Raw genomic sequence first — 20,598 nt, 5'->3', positions numbered from 1 at the left:
GTGTGTGTGTGTGTGTGTGTGTGTGTGTGTGTGTGTGTGTGTGTGTGATATGCATGTGTGGAAGCCAAAGGAAAACATTGGCTATCTGGCTCTGTCTGTCTTATCACCCTTGAAACAGGGTCCCTCACCACTTTATTTTTCCTGCAGGGCTGATGAGCAAGCCATGGTGATTCTGCTGTTTCCAAGACACCCCCTCCCCACATCACATCCCCACCAGCTCTGGGGTTACAAGTGCACACAGCCATGTTTAGCTTTCTTTTTTTTTTTTAGTGGGTGCTGGGAATCTGAACTCAGTTCCCTAATGCTTGCACAACAAGTGGTCTTAACCACTGAGCCATCACCCCAGCCCACCAACACTATTCATTCGACGGCATCTTTTCAACTGAGTCTGTAAAAGTCCACTCTGTTCATTTAGGTGACTGCTTGGAATTCCATTTTGTGTTCATTTTATCCAGCCAGTCTCCAGATGATGATTTTAGCTGTGTCTCCCTTAACCTAATGCTGTAATTAGCATGGCTGCCCATATGTAGAACTCGTGTTTGGCTGTGAAATTGCTGGCGTAAACTGTACAGCACAGAACCCAGTGACCTTCCCAAAGGGCCATGTAGTTAATGTGACCCCGAATCCCCCCACATACCATAGCATTTGCATGATAAGCTCTCCCTGGGTGACTCCCCAGAGGTCCCAGTGGGAAGCAAGTCTGAGCAGTCCATCCAGTGGTCCTCACAGCTGATGTTCACTCTGCCCCTGTGCCTGGGGCCATCATACCTAGTAGGCTGACTGTAGGGTGCAGCAGTTCCTTGAGGCCTCAGTTTCCTAGAGTCCAGGACATCCTTTTCGTTTCTCTTTGGGAAACCAGATGCCTTTGGGAAGCAGCTGCAAAAGAAACAAGGCCAAATACGTCAACAAAGATGCTGCCCCTGCCAGACAGCAGCGAGCCAGGCTTCAGGCAGCCAGGATGAAAGGGACTGAGGTCTAGCCAGCCTTCCCTGGCACTGAGTCCTGGCCAGAGCACTTAAATAGAAGTGGTTCCCGTTGCTCGGAGCAACCAGAAGGAGGAGTACAGGTGGCTGGAAGCTCAGCTGGTGGGAAATGTCAATCACTCCTGTTGGAACCCTAAGCCCTCAAAGCAGGACTTGACCCACAGCCACCGCTGAGCACCTGCTGTATATCAGGCCTTGCGCTAGACACAGGGAAAGGTACACAGGTACCCTACTATAACCAACCTCCCGACCCGTATCCTGCATGCGTTTAATGAGGAGACTTGTTGAATGGTGACTTTTAGTTTCTGTCTCAAAGCTGGAGCTGATGGGGAGGGCTTGGGGGGAGAGAGAAGGATGCAAGATAAAAGGCAAAAAGCATCCTTTCTTGGAACAGTGATCCTCGTCCAGGCTACTTCCTGTTTCCAAAACCAAAGAGGGTCAGAGGGCTCAAGAGTTGTATGAGAAAGAATCTGTGTCCTCTCTCGGTATGAGATTTCCCAGAGGTGCCTGGTACTTCCTCTCCCAGTGCATGAAAGACTAGGGAGTCTGGCCTGGCTGCTGAGCCCGTTCTTGAGCCCCAGGTCAGCATCTCCTGTCTGCTCCTATCCAGAAGGAAGGGACATTCAGGTGGCTCCTTCCAGGACAAAAGTGCCCTCCAGCCGATGAATATCACCTGTATGGAACCACGCCTGGAGGCGGACCAGTTCACTCACCTGGCAGCCCTGAGCTGGGGACAGGCCCCTCCCTTCTTCCAGACTTTGAACAGCTGGAGAACCATCCTGGGAGGACCAGTCTCCACAGGAGGCATGCTTTGCCCTCACTTTTGGAGCCTGTGTGAGGGAAGGGAGGGAGCAGAAAGGAACAGTCTACTGAACAGAATAAAATGCCCTAGGGAGAAGGCAGGGTCAAGTGGCTTGAGGAGCCGTTAGGGCAGGACTTGAGACTGCCCTAGTTTGCTTTCATTGGTGTCATAAACACTCTGACCTAAGAACAACGTGGGGAGGAAAGGGTTCATGTCATCCCACCACAGTGCATCATTGAGGGAAATCAGGGCAGGAACCTGAGGCCAGGTGAAGCAGAGGCCAGGGAGGAGTGCTACTTCCTGGCTTGCTTTTCCTGGCTTGCTCACCCCAGGACCACCTGTCCAGGGACAGCCCTATCCACAATGGGCTGCCCCACCATCCCCCATCAATCAAGAAAATTCTCCACAGACTAATTTGGAGACATTTTCTCAATGGAGGTTTCCTCTTCCCAGATAACCACTGCTTATGTCAAGGTGGGGGCTGGGGGGAGGGGTATGGTACTGACTAGGACAATGCTGGGAAGGGTTCTCTCAGAACTCATGCTCAGAGGCCTCCACAGGGGAGACTTTGGTGGAGAGCCAGAAGGAGGAAGGGAGCATTCGGACATCGTTGCTGAGCCCCTTGAAGGAGGCTGTGGGCCTTGAACTGCACCCCCCCCCCGGGAAACAGTACGACAGCACGGAGCCTGAGAACCATCATCCTACTGGACTGAAGGATGCACCAACGTCAGCACAGGAAGAACAAACGATTCTTTTCCTGGCCTCCACTCTGTCTGGTTGGGTTTCTCACTGAGGCTACAGTGTCTAACGCCAAACTGTTCATCATCATTCGTCTGCTGCACAAAGTTCGGCTCCTCGGGGAAGGCTTAGCTTGGGTCCTTGATGGAGGTGCCTGGAATAGTATCTGGCATAGGGAAGAGGGCGTTGGGGGAGCAATGAATATGAATGAGAATATGGGTAGCTCGTGACGGATTGATCACTTAGACAGATGCATTTATACCCAGAAACAGGGCTGGGCGGGTAGCTCAGTTGGTAGAGTGCTTGTGGGGTTCACAAAGCTTTGTGCCTCCACTGTCATACCACACAAAGCAGGCACGGTGGAGGTGGAGACAGGAGGGTCAGGAGAGTTCAAGGGCCAGGCTACACAGAAAGCCTGAGGGCAACCTGGTCTATCTGAGATCCTGCATCAGAAAAAAAAAAAACAAAAAAAAAAAAAAAAAACTTAAAAAGGAAAAACATTAAGGAGAAGAAGAAGAAAGAAAATAAAAGAAGTAGCAGCAATGAAGATGCCTAGCTATATAAAATTTTAATAATTTCACCGCATGGTATATGTTGTCTTTCCTATCTATATCTGTAACCTAAACTAAACCAAACGCTGCTATTTTAAAAATAGTTATAAAAGAGACAGATCGTAACTTTCCTCCCATTCTTGCCAATTTGGCTGAGGCCTCCCCCTAGCAACTGTCTGACAACTGAAAACCCCAGCCCTGGTCCCCTCTTAATTATCTGCTAAACATTTGTCGCTGCCCATCGTGTCTCTCCCTATTTACCTTCCCCCCCTACTGTCTGTCTCCTTGTACTGGGATACAAAAGCCAGGACAGCAAGGATTTGCCAGTGTCACTGATGGAACCCCAGGGCCTAGTGCAAGCTTGGCACCTCCAAGGTGCACTCCGTGTGACTGAATGATTGAATTTGTTAGAGAACTGAGAGGGGAACTCATATAACCCAGGCCAACCTCGGACTCACTACGTAGCCAAGAAGGACCTCAAACTTCTGATCCTTGCATTTTCACCTGGCAAGTACTGGAATCACAAATGTGTGTCACCTCAGTGTATACAGTGCTGGGAAGGCAGCCTCGGGTTATCTGTGTGCTAGGCAAGCACTCTGTGTTACAGAGGTGCATCTCTCGTTTTTCTAGAGGAAAAAAAAATCCTAAATTCTTCCGAATTCATCTCTTAAAGACCATCCTTGCCTGTGCCCTGAATATACCTCACCCTAGTCTCTAACAGTCCCTGCCTGTGGCCAGCAGCTCTCTTATTGGATGAGGCAGGTATGGAATGTTCTCTTTTGCAGAAAGTTCTGTTGGATCTGCCACTCTAGAGATCCTGGGGTCTCAGACCAACCAGGTGCCAGGCTGTCCAGTAGCCCCAAACAGATAGAAAGGCCATCCTCATTACCAGTGTAAAAGGAACCTCCTAAGGTCTCATCTAAAATGTCCATCTGGAGCTGGGACACAGCCGAGCAACAAAGCAAGAGCTTATTGTGAGGGAGAACTGGGTTCCATCCTCAGCACCACAGGAGGGAGAAAAGGGAAAGAAAAAAAGTAAAAATGCCTTCCAAAAAGTAGAACTGGAGGGGCTGGAGAGATGGCTCAACACTTAAGTTTACCTGTTGCTCTTGCACGGGACTCGAATTCCATTTCTAGCACCTATATCAGGCAGCTCACCACCACCTATAATGCTACCTCCATGAGTTCTGATGCCCTCTTCTGGCCTCCACAGGCACTTGCACTCAGGTACACACACACACACACACACACACACACACACACAATTTTAAAAGTAATAAGCCTTTTTAAAAAGTTACTATTCAGAACAAGATCAGATGGTTAACAAATGGAAACCTAAAACTGGGCATGGTGGCACACACCTTCAACTCTAGCATTCAGGAAGCAGCGGCAGGCTTTGAGAAGCAGAGTTTGAGACCAACAGCCTGGTCTACAGAGTGGGTTCGAGGACAGTCAGGGCTACATAGAGAGACCCTGTCTCAAAAAAAAAAAAAAAAAGAAAAGAAAAGAAAAGAAAAAGAAAAAAGGAAGGACCATTAGAAGAAATAAAGGCTTCAGGGATGTTTTATTTATAGTGCCACTAAGTAGGAAGGAGAGTTGAAAACCCTCCTACATGGGACTTGATACTTGCGATAAAAATTTAAATCCCTTCTTTGCTGAAGCTTCTGTGATGTTTTCCAGAAGTGCCGTGGAACAGGGTTTCTGCCAAACAGGAATTGTGTGTGTCACTGGGATTCTAAGGGAAATACCTGGGTCCTTACGGAGCTGCTGTCTGTTACCTTGTCCCCAGGGGCAGTCCTTCAGTGACCTGGGAGCCAAGTGCAAAGGGTCTCGACACGAGGAGGTCATCCAGCAGCAGAAAAAGGCCTTGTCGGAACTCCGGCTACGAATCAAAGAACTGGAGAAGGCCAACTCCTCTAGTAAGTTCTGTGCTCCCTAGTCCCAGCCGGGGCAGAGCCTAGCATGCACCTGGGAAACTGGTTGACTGGCCACGATGTCCCCATTATCTCGTAATCAGAAGTACATTATACAGTGATGGGCTAGGTCCTTCCTCGGAGTCAAGTAAATAAATAGGACATGAAAAACTCACTACTGTTCTCCTGCTTATTTCGCTGTGACCCGGTGGGGACTCTGTCATGGTCTAATGCTAACTACACAGGACCGAGTGCTGGGGGGGGTCCTCTTAGAGTACCCCGTTCAGAAGGGCTGGGGTTGGCTCAGAAAGGGCAGCTGGTGGCTGAGCAAGGCACTGGGCACTGGGGCCCCTAGGAGAAGCCCCATTGTCATCTCTCCGCCTGGAAGGCGTTTGGTGAGGTTCACTGCAGTGACACCTGTGTGGCCAAAGCCTCACACTCACTGTGTGGCCTTGGGCAAATCACTTAATCTCTCTAGGCCTTGCTTTCCTCATCTGCCAGGGAGGCTTCGAGGGCTAAAACGGTCCTGTGGCTAAGCTAGTGTCCTGTAAGTCGTAGCTACAGTGATGACGATCACTCTTCCTGAGTCTAAACTATTTCTTTTGTAGATCATAAGGACCACATGAATGAGTCGTTCCTAGAACTAAAGACCCTCAGAATGGAAAAAAATATACAGAAAATATTATTAGACGCAAAGCCTGACTTGACGTCTCTCTCAAGGATAGAGATCCGATCGGTAACCAAAACTCCATTTCTCTCTGCAGTGACTGACGTGAGAGGGTGGGCATTAGGGCTGGTGTGAGCTGAGCCACAGATCAGTGCGTTGGAGGTTTAGGGCCAGGGCCTCCCTGCTGAGCAGGTGTCTGTCTACACGCATTGGCCAGCACAGTGGCCTTCCATCTGCACAGTATGCTATGCCGTTGCTTTGACTCTAGGCCAGATTGGTCGCTGAAGCAGAAGGCTCCTCCTCCGCAGAAAATGTCCAACGGGCTGATTTGTGTGGTTAGGCCACAAGCTTGCCAAAGTCTGCTGTTCCCTGTAAACTGAAAGACGTGGTGAGAATCGGTGGTGAGAGGGCTAGGGAAAGTCCTGTGAGGGAGCCTAGCCCGAATGGTGTGCATCTGCCAGCAAGGCTTCGGCAAAAACCTGAAAGGAGAGCCAGCAGAGGCAACGCACACCTATAATGCCAGGACTCAGGAGCATAGGCAGGAAGACACCAGGGCGACTTATGGCCCTCAACAACAACAACAAAAATCAAGATAACGCTACGAATGCTTCCCCCACCCCCAGTGCCTGACTACTCACAGTTCATACTGAATAGTAGGTGGCTGTTATTCTTAAATAACATTACCCCAGGAAAGAGTGGGGCCTCAGAAGCCAAGATTCTCACAAGTAGTTAATTGTGACGTTGAAGGCGATCTCATAACCTAAAGGGTGTTAGACTGGGTGTTTGGTGGACAAACAGCAACCCAGGTCAGCGCCAATCCCAGGGCCCGCTGACTACATACTGGCTTAACCCAACTGGGAATAAAGCACAGGGAAGCTTCTAGGATGAACAACAAAGTTGTCCTCTTTGAACCAATATCCTGTCTAATGATCTTTCTGGGCACTTCCTAGTGCTAGAGAAATGAGCTGGTCTTTGAACTGAGTTGGTTTTCATACTAAAACTGCACACCCATTCTCCAGACAGGAGGTCAGCTAGATCTCACGGCCTGACTGACTCTGCTCCTCAGACCGGTCTACCCCACCACCACCACCACCTATCCCATCCCAGCACTGCCAGCACGAAGCAGGGAACTGCCCAACTCTGTTTTTTAAAAGCCTCTGTCCTCCAAGGTTGGAAGCAATTAGAATTATAAGAGGAAGTGGAAGGAAGAGAAGCCCCCATAGATTGAGTGCTTGCTGAGTGCTGCTCGGTGAGCTGAGCCCTTCACCTGCTTGGTAGAGCCTTGCAGCAGCTGGGCTGTAGCATTTCCAGTGTCCCTAGTTTACAGATAAAGAATTAGGGCTTCGGAAGCCAAGCACCTCATCCAAGGCCACAGAGGTAAAGAAGGATGGAGCCTGTTCTCTATCCCTGGCTGTCTTCCCCAGGCACCCTGCCAGTCTGCAGAGAAGGATGAAAAGTGGGGTCCTGGAGAGGGGTGCAGAGGACTCTCTCAGCTTACTGTCATCTTCAAAGACCCTCTCGTCAGGAATAGGGAGGCAGCTCAGTGTATAAGAGCACTTGCTCTTCAAACACGAGGATCTGAGTTCAGGCCCACAGTAGCCATGGAAAAAGCAGGGTGTGGCCACCGCCCCACTGAAAACCCCAGCACTGTGGGAGATGGAGACAGGTAATCACTGGGCTTGCTGGCTGCCAGCCTAGCTCCAGGTTCAGTGAGAGATCCTGTCTCAGGGAATAAGGCAAAGAGAGACAAAACAGGACACCTGACCTCCTCTGGCTACCACATGGGTTACACACACCTGTCCATATGCACATCACCCTCGTGCACACACGTGAGTGCGCACACACACGCACACGCACACGCACCTTATCTCAAGATAAAACGGAATGGCATCCACTCTTAGCAGCCGGTCACTGTCAAGCCTTTCTGGCTTTACGGCCGGGGTTTTCTTGGTGCTGTTTCGGTGTCCAGGGAGGGTCACGAGGTGGCACCTGTGAGTGCTGAGGGCCACCCAAGATGCCATGATGCACCTACTGAGGATTGAAGTCCACTTGGGTCCTGGTGAGGTGTCCTGCAGTCATCCGTGGCTCTCCACGTCCTCTGCCTGGCCTGACTGCTGTCCCGTGCTTCCAGTCAGAGCTCCCAGAGGCTCACTGGCTGACGCAGGGCGCAGCAAGCACACAGCTGGAAGGCCCAGCCTCAGCGTCTCAGGAAATGGTCCAGAGAACATTTGGCCACGTCTTCCGAAGGACTCGCTCCTGCTGTGTGAAAACGAAGTTCCTCTAACGAAAGGAGAACACACTTTTCCCGTGTGGCCTTCATTCATTTGCTCCTCAGGCGCATGTCCTCCCCCCTGTGACCAGTGCCCTGCTAGGAACAGGTGTGGGGTCTGCAGGCGGCAGTCTCTGTCTCTATGGAGCTTGTCGCTTAGCCTTCTCAACATCAACACATTGATATTTGGAGTCTGGGATACCTTAGCTGGTAAAGTAATTGCCACACAAATATGATGATTTGAGCCTGATCCCCAGGCCCCACGAGGCTGAAGATGTATACCTTTAATCCCAGCACTTTTGAGGCAGGAGGATCCTTGTGATTTCTAGGCCAGCCTGACCTGCAGAGTGAGTCCAGACACAGCCAGAGGTACTCAGTGAATCCCTGTCTTCTTAAAAAAAGAAAACAAAACAAAACCTGAGCACTGTAATGTGTACTTGCTGGGCCAGTAAAGACAGAAGGATTTCTAGGGAACAGCAAGCTTCAAGACCTCATGCGTGATACTGTCCCAGAGAATAAGATGGAAGACTGACAGCTCCTGAGGAGTGGTACCTAAGGTTGGCCCCTGGCCTCCCTCTCCACACACACAAACCATCTGGGGTCAGACTCCCTGCCAGTGTGATTGGGGACTGCCTTGTTCAGTGGCATCCTCACTGTCTTCCCATCCGATGCCAGTACATTCCCCCTCTTCAGATGAGTCTATACGTCCCTAAATAAGCTGGGGGGGGAGGGGAGTACACCCTTAGCCCAGCTGAGAGACCCTGATGGAGAGTGAAGATGTCAGAGGAGAGGCTGGCGAAGGTATGATGATGCCGATGACCAAGAATTCAGACTAGATGGTTGGGAATAGAGAGGAGATGCGTGTGGAATGCCTTGTCCATAGCCACACAGGGTGCCAGCTTCCCCGCAGATGACACTGGCAACAGAAGGCCTAGTGTTGTTCTTTTCTTTCTTATTTCAGCCTCAGAATGGCCTTTTCAACTCGGGCTCCAACACGGCCATCGAGAAGTCAGTAAAACCAGATACTTCAGAAGCCCTAGAACTCAGTGAGAAGCTGGTGTGTGGATGAATCGTCCCTTCCCTCCCCCTCCTTTCCACCCCAGCACTGGCTGCAAACCGCAGTATCATTTGCTAAGTATTGGCCTCTGAACCATATTGAGCTGTTTAGATAACTCGAATAACTCGGCAAGACCCAGCTGCTCCCCAGCATGGGTCAGGGATCAGCACCCAGCCCAGTTCCTTGAAAGCTCCATCGTTAGAATGAGTGTTAATTTCTGTTGTCATTTCCCACCCATTCCTGAAAAGGCCTATTGTACACGGTTGTGGGGGGAATGGAGGCCTAGCTGCAGTCACTCCCAACATGCTTATTTGCTTCCCGCAGCTGGGAAGAATGAGCTAGAATCGGGCACCGGCCTCCTGATGGGCCCCTTGCCGCCTCCAGTGCTGCTCTCACCAGCAACCCGTCTCCTTGCAGTACGCAGACATGGTCAGGATGCTCAGCAGCCTGATGAACATCAAGGACATGTCGGGCCACGTGTCTTTGAAGTACCTCTCACCCAAAGAGTGTGAGAAGGTCAACCACCTCCGACAGAAGGACCTGGAACTGGTGTTCGATAAGATCACTCAGCTCAAGATCCGGCTTCAGAAGAAGGAGGAGCTGCTGAAAGGATACGAATGGGAACTGGAGCAGCACAGGTACCGCACGTGCTCCCTGACTAAGCGTGGACGGCAGCATGATGCTGGGTGGGGACAGGACAGAGCTGGGGCACATCAGTTAGGGGCACAGCCTCCTGGGGGGCGGCGGTCCCTCACCTGGGGGACCATGCTTCTCTAAGCCTGTCTGCTCTGTGCGCCAGCTACACCTGTTAAGACCTTGACCTGTGAGGTGGGACATAGCTCAGACATAGAGGACTCCATAGAGGGCTCGCCCAGCATGCACGGAGCCCTGGGTTCCATCCCCTCGAGGTGCATAAAACTTGGCATGACTCACATCTATAATCCCAGCACTCAGGAGGTAGAGGCAGGAAGATCGGAAGTTCAAGGTTATCCTGAGCTACACAGCAAGTTTGAAGCCAGCCCGGGCAACATACAGCCCTGTCTCAGAATAACAAAAGTCTGGAGATGGTTTGATAGGTAAAAGAGCGTGTCTCAAGAGTGAGGAGCTGAGTCTGAATCCCCAGAATCCACATTAAAGCAGTGGGAGGTATCCATAATCCCTGTGTCCCTACCGGAAGACAGACAGGAGGCAGAAATAGGAAGATTCGCTGTTCTGGCTTACAAAGCAGAAAAACAGCGAAGAGATCCTGTCTTCCACAAGGTTAAAGGCAAGGATCCATTCCTGAGATTGTCCTCTGGCCTCTGCCCGTGTGTGCCCACATTCACACAACCAATGGGTACTCATACACACAGATCTTAAGTTGGCACTGGTGTGACTCTGAGCATCCATCACATCCCCAAGACTTGCAGGGCCCCGCCCTCACCCTGGGGTATCAAGTAACGTGTTCTGCCCTCAACTCCCCGTCTTTGTCACGGTCTCATAAGTCAACCCCGCATAGAAGGATCTCGAGAGCTTGGGACCTTGCTGGTGAATGGGGACAGCGAGGGGGAAAAGGCACTCTGTCTCTCCTTGGCCCCCAGGCATAACAAGGCAACCCTTCAGCTGTACCAGGCGCAGGTGGCGAAGCTGGAGGATGATGTCTACAAAGAGGCTGAGGAAAAGGCGCTGCTGAAGGAGGCCCTGGAGCGCACAGAGCAGCAGCTGTACCAGGAAAAGAGACTCAACAGGGCCTTCAAGCAGCAGAAGGTGAGCCGCTTGGCCCCTTGCATAGGACTACTGGGTGTGGGTACACGCGCTTAACCCCAGCGCCTGGGAGGCAGAGACAGGAGGATCTCGATGAGTTCAAGACCAGCATGGTTTCCATAGTGAATTCCAGGCCAGCCAGAGGTACATAGAGAGACCCTGTCTCAGAGGAAGGAAGGAAGAAGAGAGGGAGGGAAGAAGGGAGGGAGGGAGGGAAGAAAGAGAAAGAAAGAGAAAGAAAGAAAGAAAGAAAGAAAGAAAGAAAGAAAGAAAGAAAGAGAGAGAGAGAGAGAGAGAGAGAGACAGAAAGAAAGAAAGAAAGAAAGAAAGAAAGAAAGAAAGAAAGAAAGAAAGAAAGAAAGAAAGAAAGAACGAGAAAGAAAGAGAGAAAGAAAGAAAGAAATGACAATCTCAGGAGAACCCTCCCCCTCAAATGCAGAATAGTTTTTTTATGGCCAACATACCTAGTTGGGCTCAGCACGCTACCACCGGCTTTGATATCTTAAGCGCTGACCTCAGTGTTCACTGGCATTGGTCTTAGTTACATCTGTCTGTGTTGTTGCCTGTGCCTGTGTGGCTGTGCTTGTGCTACAACATGCGCGTGGGTGTCAGAAGACAATCCTCAGGAGTCAGTTCTTGCCTTCTGCGGGTCTTGAGAACCAAACCTGTGTTGTTGGGCTTGGCAGTAGGCTCCTTCAACCCACTGAGCGGTCTCGGCAGCCCTCTCCACTCTCCCTAAGACAATACAGACCTCGGGCTCCAATAGGACTGACAAGGAAATTAACCTCTGCCACCATCTCCTCCTGACCCTCAACAGGCCCGGCCTGCGCCATGCCGACACAGCCATTTACTGATGCCAGCAAGAGACCTTCCTGGCGCCACCATGAGCCTGATTTAAAACAAAACAAAACAAAACAAAACAAAACAAAACAACAACAACAACAACAAAAAAAAAAAACAAATGAGGAAACTGGAGCCTTGGTGGGTTGAGAGACCTGGGCAGGGGGTTTAGCTCAGTCAGTCGAATGCCTGCTTGCCTGGCACAAAGCCCCGAGTCAGATCCACAGCACTGCTTTCACCTGACCGTAAGCCCAGCCCTCAGGAGGTGGAGACAGGTGGTTAAGAGTTCATAGCCAGGTTTGGGGCCCACCTGAGTCATATGAGATGAAACCCTGTCTAAAAGAAGAAGGAGAAAAAAAAAGTGAAAACAGTGTTGAGAGGTTGGCCCAGGTTGGTCACACAGTCTCGGGTGAATAGTTGTACCATGGCCCCAGCTCTCTCCCCTAATTTCCTGTGCTACGTGCTGGGCTGGCCCCAAGACTCCCCCTGTAATTGTTATTATTATTATTTTTTTTTACTTTGGAGCTGCATGCTTATGTGTCCTTGCATGCATGTATGTGTATGCATACGTGTGTACGTGAGTGTTTGCACGTATAAGACTCTTTGTGCCTAAGCGTTCAAATATGCATGACGATGGGCACGCTTCCACATGTGTGTGTATGCGTGACTGCGACAGTGTGCCTGGGTTTGCATAAGCGTATACGTGACTCTCGCGTGTACCTCAACATGGATGTGACTCCATGTGTGTGCATGAGAGAGAGAGCGAGCTCTGAGGAGGCCATTAAAAAAGGATGCCCCACCCCATCCAGGAAGCCAACCCCAGCCGTGAAAGCAGCCCCAAACATGGCTGCTCACACCCATCCCTCTGAATTAAACATCACAAGCCTCCACATGCATGTGCCATGGGCTGCCTCAGGCAGAAGACAGGGTCCTTTGCACTGAGCAGGGCAGCTGTAGCAGGGACAGGAGGAGGTTGGACATGCCAGGGCGCCCGCTTCTTCCCAAGGTGCCCCCTGGGATTTGGCAGCCCAGGTCCTCAAGAACAGACACGAAACCAGGGAACAGGACCTCAGAGGGCCCCCAGCAGCCCATTGTGGCATGCTGGCTGAAATGTAAGACTCTGAGGATTTGCATAATCGGTGTCACATGCATAATTCACGAGCTGCCTCGTTCATACACAATGTGGCCGTCCAGCCCGTTGGCACCAGACATCCTGCGTGGGTGACCCCAAATGGCCTCCTCGTTCAACCTGCAGCAGGGGGTCCCAGCAGAGCTAGGGCCGGGGCCTTGCAAATTCACAGGCTTTCCCGTTTGGAGCCATAGACGGAGCTGCAGCACGGCCACGCTGTGCCGATAAATGTCACGCTCCCCTCGGGCTCATGTGTGCCTGCCGGCGGGGTGTGCTGACGTCATGCTGCACCTGCCTCCTCCTCTCCCACAGCTTGCAAGGGGCTCCCCCAGAGCCGGCAGGCAGGGTCACAGTGCCTGGCGGCCCAGGAACGGGAGCAGGGCTCCCACCAAGCCCTCTGTCCCGCAGCCCCTGGAACTTCTACACCCCTGTCTGCTCTCAACCCCACCTCCAATCGCCAGGATAGTGGGGGTGTCCTCCCAGGGTTCTGGTTTTCATATAAGGCCTGTGACCTTACATAGTGTCAGAAGCTCCTGTCTCCTAGAGGAAAAGAAATTCTAAGTCATCTGTTCATCCTAGGAGTGTATTTTCATTTAAAAGAAGGGGGGGGGGAGTTGGATGAATGGACTGTGGTGGCCCACGCCTTTCACCCCAGTACTCAGGAGGCAGAGACAGGTGAAACTCTGTTTTCAAGGGAAGGGGTCTCAAAGGGAAATGTTTATTTTTTTCTCAGGGTGGCTTAGCATTTTTCGAAGCTTCCTGTACACTATCGTAAAGTTGGACTGGTTGAAGACCTGGAAGGGACGTTTCCCATCTGGGGCTTCAGAACCATGCTCCTCCACAACAGACAGACAAGACAGATAGACACACACCCTGACACACACACACAAGCGTAAACCAATAGAGTTTTTTATATTTGAGCAACTCTTCCCAATACAGAACTTTCCAGATTCAGAAGCCATGCCTCCAAACTAACCCTCTTTTTTTTGTCCTTTCCTTTTCATTGGTGTGCAGGCCTTGCACGTGGCACTGGGTTAGGTGTGGACACACTCATGTACATATTAACATCATGCACACACACTTCTCTCCTGTATACCCTTTTCTCAACCCCTTTGGTCCCCTAGACAGTTTTGGTTTCTACTCTCATGTCTTATATGCATACATGATTTTATAACCGTGTCTGTAGAAAACCTGCAAACGTGAGGGAGAGCATTTGCTATCTGTCTTTCTGAGAGGGCCTTAACCCTCTGCACATTAACACCTTCAGCTGTGTGGTGAGGCTGCTTGTAAAACACCTGGAAAAACCCCAGGGCTGTATGCGCACAGAGCCCGGGACCCCAGAGTTCTCTCCATGGGGCTGCGGTGCTCAGACCTGTCCAGGCTCCGCATTCTCCGAAAAGGCACCTTTCTCAGAATTAAGGGGTCGACCTTGGAGTCAAACAATAGGGTCTGTGCCCGCTTCGGAGCTTTAGCGACTAGTCCGTGTCCACCCTATGTCTCTGGCTGCCCAGTAATGGCTGTGGCAAACAGGACCCACGTTGTAGGGTAGTGGGGGAGGGGTACGTTCAGAATGCCAGAGGCACCCTGGAAAACTCAGTACCATAGGGAGAGAAGGGCAACAAAGGGGCAGGGCTGGTCCTGAGTCTCTTTCAGACCACTGCCCACCCCATCCCCCAAGCCGAGAGCCCAGCAACAACCCCCCCCAGGCTGTTTCCTGCTCCCCCCACCCCTCCCCCGCCCCAAAGCTGGCAGCCCTTTTGTAAAGCATTCTTTTCTAGTTGGTGAATGCAGCTGGGGCTTTGGCCAAGAAAGAGCAGATACTTTCCGTGAATGGCTCAGAATTTTCAATAGAAAGCTTTGAAACACTCGGGAGCTGCCCTCGGAGGAGCCTGCCAGCCCTTTCCCGGGCTGCATCAGGGCTTGAAGTGAGAACAGCTGCTGTGGACAGGAGAGCAAGCTCCTCTCCCTTCCAGGCTCCAGCCTGTCAGATCCCAGCCCAGACACTTGGCCTATGCTAGCAGGAGTGGCCTGAGCTAGGCTAGAGCCCCCAACCCCTCATATGTCATTTAGATTCCTTGTCTTCAGGATAAGAATATAAATGGGGCCTGGCCCACAGGGTTCAATTCAGCAGGAGCGTGGGGCTAAAGCCTGAGCAAGTGGGACTCCCGTGATGCCTTTGGCCGTCATCACCATCCTTGTTCTGTTTAATTCAGTTTTCTAAGATTGGCTTGGGCACAGATATTGCCTAGATCCTCTTTGCCTCTGTCCCACCGTGGCCAAGGAGTAGAAACCAGCAAACACTGAGCAGGTGAGATTGGCTCATTGGAAAAAGTGCCTGCTGCCAAGCTTTATGACATAAGTTCGATTCCCAGGTCCCATAAAGTAGAAGGAGAGAATGGACCCCTTGAGTTGTCCTCTGTCCTCCAAATGAGCTCACGGCCCACACAGACACTAAATAAATAAACAAATGTAATAAAAAAAAAAAAAGAAAGAAAATTTTAAATAAGTCATTGGATCATTGGATCTATCAGATGAGAATGGATTGTGAGCCACAAAAATTGAAAGGCCGAAAAATACATATAGATAAGAAGCTCAGTGTATGAATGAAAAGTGCTAAAGACGAAGAATTCCACCCTCCACATGCCTCTTCTGATTTGGGCAGTGAACCATAGATTCTCCCAGAAACTCTAGATTAGAATGGATAAGGACAGACTAAACTCTCTCTCTCTCTTTCTCTCTCTCTCTCACCTGATTGTTTTCCCTCAGGATCGAATAGAGGATCAAGAGCAGAAAAGCATATCCTGCAACTGCCCCTTCAAAGACATTGAGAAGCAGGTATGAAGGGCGAGGTCAGGTAGCTACATGCAAGTAGCAGGTCCTTGGAAGGGTGAGGACCCTGTAGCAACGGACAGTAGCCCACACTGCCCAGGGACACTGGCACCCCTCTCCATCCTCCCTCCCAGCCTCTCCCTGCCCACTGCCTACTGGCGCTTTGGACAAAGGACCTAGGAGACAGGCAAGGGTCTATCTAGCTCAGGGTCCCGAAGAGAAGGAAATCACAGTCCTCTTTTGGCTGATGGAACAAAACATGGTGGACACTAAATGGCTTAGGGATTTGGAGACCAAGGCAGGAGAAAAACTGAAAGGGAGGAAGCGGGGAATCCCAAGCCTTCTGTCCTAAGGATGAAGAGCATGGGTAAGAGGGGACAAAGTGGAACCGGCCAAGGAGACGAAAGTTTCTGACTCTAGCGTTTCATGCCTACACATGGGCTTTCCCCTGGCTCCGGGCTTCCTGGCAGACCAAGCAGAGATCCAGCTTGGTCCCCAGCTTGGTCCTCCAAATACAGCGTGGTTCCCCATGTTCTCCAAAGATCATCCAGAGTATTCCCCCAGCCGGGCCTCCTGTGGCGAGATGAGCCACACGCCTAAGAGCAGCCTTGGTGAAAAAGCAGCGGAGTGTCCCCCGAGTCACTCCGGAGAGCGGCTTTGATGCCCGCCCCCCTGTGAGTCCGGCTCCAGCTCCGGCTCTGTGCTTCAGGGTGTAGCTCGCCATCACCTGGGCTTCATTCGAAAATGGATTAGAGACCAAGAGCTAGGATTCCTCAGAGCCCCATGGAAGGGCTGATGTGACACCCCAGCCCCACATGAACTGTGGTGGCTTTACCTCATGTATGTTATCTGCCAGCCTACTTGTGGAACTTGGATTGGGTAAAGGGGCCTGCTGCAGAGAGAGAGAAAAACAAGAAAAAAGGAAGGCATGCAAACAAGAGCTGTGTGTGTGTGTGTGTGTGTGTGTGTGTGTGTGTGTATGAGAGAGAGAGAGAGAGAGAGAGAGAGAGCATGAGCATGTGCAGCAGCCCTCAGAGGCCAGAAGGCATGGATATTGGCATATGCTGGAGATGGAGTTACAGGCAGTTGGTCGTAGGCCTCCGGTGTGGACGCTGGGAACCAAAGCTCCTAACCGCCGTCTCTCCAGCCCCGTGTGATAAATACCGAACAGCTGCAAGCTGGCAGCCTTCTAAGTACAAAATACCCAGAGGGCAACTGTCAGCTAAATTCAGGCTTCAAAGAGTTCAGGGACAGTCGTTTTGAGAGGGCAGAAGAGATGGGCAAGCATTTGCTCTCCCCGTCCCAGGAGAAGGCCCCTCTCACACCCTCCGTGGGTATCCTGGAGGAAAAAGGAAAACAGGACACCCAGTCGAATCTGAATTTCATGGGCGTTTTGTTGTTCTCTCTGAAGTGGGAAAGGAACCGGGGGCCCCTTGCCTGCCGGGGACGCACTCTGCTACCGAGTTACACCGCCTGCTTTTTGAATTTCAGATAAACAACAAATAGTAATTCAACCTAAGTATGTCCCAAATATTGGATAGAGATCTATTTTCATAGAGATGTGCTTTCATTTGAAGTTTGAATGGACTTGGGCACTGTTTTCTCTGGCAGCCCACCAATGAGTATTGACAGAACACCAGCTTGCTGCCAAGGTGGGAGGCTCAGAAGCAGCTGTCACAGAACGCTGCCCACAGATGGGTTTCAGCTGGCTCATGGGATGTGTTTGGGGTTGAGGTTTCAGTAGTGGTATATTTTCTTGTGGGTTGTTTGTTTTGTTTTGTCTTAGTTTTAGTTTTTAAGTGATATCTTAGGATGTTTTATTTCTAGTTTCTCTGAGAAACTTGGGAGATAAGAATACAAGGCCCCCAGGCCATGAGCTGCCGCCTCCCAACCAGGCCCCTTAGGAAGGTCCCAGGCTCCTGGTTCAAAGCTCACCCAATGTCTCCTCCTCTTAAGTCCAGAGTTCTGAAGGCATCTGGTTTTGTGACCCACAAGTGTTCAGAGCTCTTTGGAAACTCCCTCTCCCTGATAACCCATCAATTTCCCTGCTAACCTCTGAACAGGAGGCCCAGCTTGCCCCCTCACCATGGCACCCTCTGTACCTCTGAAGGGCCTTTCTTCTGGGAAGTAGTCCTAAGCTGTGGGGTCTGGAAGACAGCCAGGCTAACAGTTCTGAAGGAGAATAGCATGCCTCACTTGGCTGTCAGTGGCAATCCCTGAGGAGCAGGGCAGCCGCTGTGGCTTCCTTTTACCTGCACTGCGCAGTCACGTGCAACCCTCTGCCCCACTGTACTGCAAGGCCCGGCCACCAACGGAAGTCATTTTGCTTCCAGAGAGATCCCTCAGCCAACAGAATCTAAACAGAGATCCCCAGAGCGGCTGTGCGGGAGCCTTTGCCCCTCCAAAACAGCACCCCCTACTTCAAGCCTGTGTGTCACCCCTGCCCCTTCCAAAAGGGTCCGACATTCCAAATAAGCAAATCTTTCCTTGTTTTGTTTTGGTTTTGATTTTCAAGACAGGGTTTCTCTGTGTAGCCTTGGCTGTCCTGGACTTAATGTGTAGACCAGGCTGCCCTTAAACTCACAAAGATCCGCCTGCCTCTGCCTCCGGAGTACTGAGATTACAGGTGTGCGTCACCGTGCCCGGCTAGCAAATCTTAAAATAAGAGAAGAGGAAAAGGCAGTTTTCCTCTTTGATGCAAAAGGCAGTTACTAGTCTAAACTAAACGTTGTCATTGTTCTTTCTGTATTAAAGAGACGCATTTTTATAGAGATGGTCAAGAACAAGATGCAGAATTCCAGTCACCAGGTGAGCCAGAAAGAGAGGAACAGTGCCTTAGCAGCTGCCTCCCAGCTGCTGGGGACCAAGCACGTGGTGTGTGGGACACGGTACGGCAAGACTTCCCATTCATTTCTAGGGCAGGGGTTACCCTGGCCCAATGAGGAGGGGTCTGTGGAGCAGGACTGTGTGTCCCCAGCCACACAATTAATAAGGAGACCTCCATGGAACACAGGTAGGAGATAGTGGGTGTTTCTTCCTGCCTTTCAAGGTGTAATCTTACCACGGTTCAGATAAGCATCTCTCTCAAATTCGGAGGGAATGTCACCTAAAATGTTCTTTTTTTTTTTAAGAGCTGAGAATCAAGGCTATGACATTTTAAAACATACTGAAGCATCACAGTTGCCATTCAGCCCTTCCTGGAATTGCCCAATCCACACACTGCCTTTTGGAAAGCAGAGGCGAGCTTGTGGAAGCCTGGGGCTAGGCGCACTTCCTCTGTGCAAGAAAATGAAAAAGGAGGTAAATTTGTTAACATTTCGGTGGCACAGATGAAGGAGGCACAGAGCCCCCCAACACACACACACACACACACACAAACACACAGAGAGACAGACAGACAGACAGACAGACAGAGACCTCCACTCAGGCTAAACCAGGATTCATAGCATCAGAGACAAAAAGCATTTCAGGACCAGCCAGTTTATAAAGCAGAGTTGGAGCTGTTAGATTTTACTCATGATTTTTTTCATATAGGCTTAAGCACAGGGGTTGGGAGAAATAGAGGCACTCAGAATAAAGCCAGAAACACACCCAAGTGTGCGAATGGGCTCCTCAAGGGAGGGTCATGGCTCCACCTATGGTTCGTGATAGTCATGCATAGGATTTGGGGTGGGGTTTGAGCTGTCTTCTCACTGGACCACTGGGGGAGGGGGGGTAGTCCCTGAGAGGCAAATGGCAGGATTACAATTGAGAAGGTTAAAGGCTAGCCTACAAGGGTACAGGAAGGCAGGATATCTTACTGTTAAAAAAATTTAAATTTTGTTTGAGAGTCTGGCAATGTTTGCGGAAAGCACTAGGCCCCTCTCGGGGTCTAACACATTCTGCTGTTTTAACAGTAAATGTCCATACATGAAAGGAATATCGACTCTAGGCCAGCAGCCTTTATAGTAAATGCTAATTGAGCTGGAATTATTGTACCTCGGCTGGTGAGAGGCTTCAGACCCTTGGACAAGATCCCCTGTCCCTCTCATGTCCCCATAATTTATATTGTGCCTAACAACAAAATTATCATTGGAAAAAAATACATATTCTATATAAGGAACTTTTTTCTTTGAGACAGGGTCTCACCACATAATCTTGGCTAGCCTAGAACTCACTATGTATGCCAGGCTAGCCTTGAACTTACTTCTGTCTCCCTAGTATAGAGACCTGTGCTACCATGCTTGATCATAAGGGACATTTTTAAAACTCTCCTTCTTAATATCTTTATCCCCAAACTAGACAGAGGTGGATGTTGGAAGGATGGAGAGTGTCCTGGTGGCGGGTGGGGGGTGTCCCTTAGATCTGAGACCTTTGCCTGCTGTAAAGTAGGACTCTGAAGAGATTTGTTGCTCATCCATAAGGAGGGAGCTGTGGCTAGGTTCTATCTAAGAACCGCCTGAGGACCTAAGGGGTCAGAGATGTCTAGAAGGCCCGGATGTTCTGGGAGTGTCATGCTTCTTTGACGTGGAGATCCTGGAATGTCAGGCATCCTCTGGGCTGCAGAAAACACGGCAAAGCGAACTTCGGCTAGGAGTGCGGGGATCCATTTCCAACCATGAAGGTGTCCCTTCAAGTCTGGGGTCCAGGACTCCATGGTCCAGAAAGCCTTGCTCCAGGCTTCTTGCAAATTGGTGCTGGGTTCCCTCCCTTGCACAGCTGGAGTCCTGAGGAAGAGAGAGTTAGCATGACCTCTGGGAAAGAGACAGAGGCTCTGAAGTCTCTTCCAGGCTTGTACACTCATAGGTCCCTCTTAATAGCTTTGGAAGTACCTCCTCAGGGCCCTGTGGCCTAGGTCTTCTGCCCTCCCAAATGCCATAGGCTGGTTTTCTTTTCCTCACAGCCAACAGTCTTTGGTCATTGTTTGTGGGCTGTATGCCAAAGCAGACATTTTTCTAGTTTCCAATGTTCTAAAACATCTCCTAGAGACTTGCTGACTGCCTAGGCTGGGCTGCCATACTACTGAGCATGGGGTACGAAGGGTTCAGCTGGACATCTTTGGGATCACAGAACACACCCCAAGGAATGGAAGACAGTG

General features: G+C 50.7%; 1 protein-coding gene across 1 annotated transcript in view; it reads left to right on the top strand.

Annotated features, from left to right (window-relative positions):
* The window catches only part of Fhad1 (forkhead associated phosphopeptide binding domain 1), a 97,110-nt gene extending 77,016 nt beyond the window's left edge, over positions 1-20,094 (top strand). Inside the window, exons 26-33 of the mRNA XM_055611447.1 lie at positions 4,864-4,993; positions 5,596-5,723; positions 8,885-8,980; positions 9,398-9,618; positions 10,561-10,726; positions 15,459-15,527; positions 18,276-18,409; positions 20,067-20,094. Of these exons, the coding sequence (XP_055467422.1) occupies positions 4,864-4,993; positions 5,596-5,723; positions 8,885-8,980; positions 9,398-9,618; positions 10,561-10,726; positions 15,459-15,527; positions 18,276-18,409; positions 20,067-20,094 (972 nt within the window). The remainder of the gene's footprint in view (positions 1-4,863; positions 4,994-5,595; positions 5,724-8,884; positions 8,981-9,397; positions 9,619-10,560; positions 10,727-15,458; positions 15,528-18,275; positions 18,410-20,066) is intronic.
* The last annotated feature ends 504 nt before the right edge of the window (positions 20,095-20,598 follow it).

This window comes from Psammomys obesus, unplaced genomic scaffold, assembly GCF_907164565.1.
Source record: "Psammomys obesus unplaced genomic scaffold, mPsaObe1.curated_primary_1811, whole genome shotgun sequence".
In the NCBI taxonomy this organism is placed as follows: Eukaryota; Metazoa; Chordata; class Mammalia; order Rodentia; family Muridae; genus Psammomys; species Psammomys obesus.
Note: the sequence above shows the minus strand (reverse complement) of the source record. Positions and strands in the feature narration are given on the sequence as shown.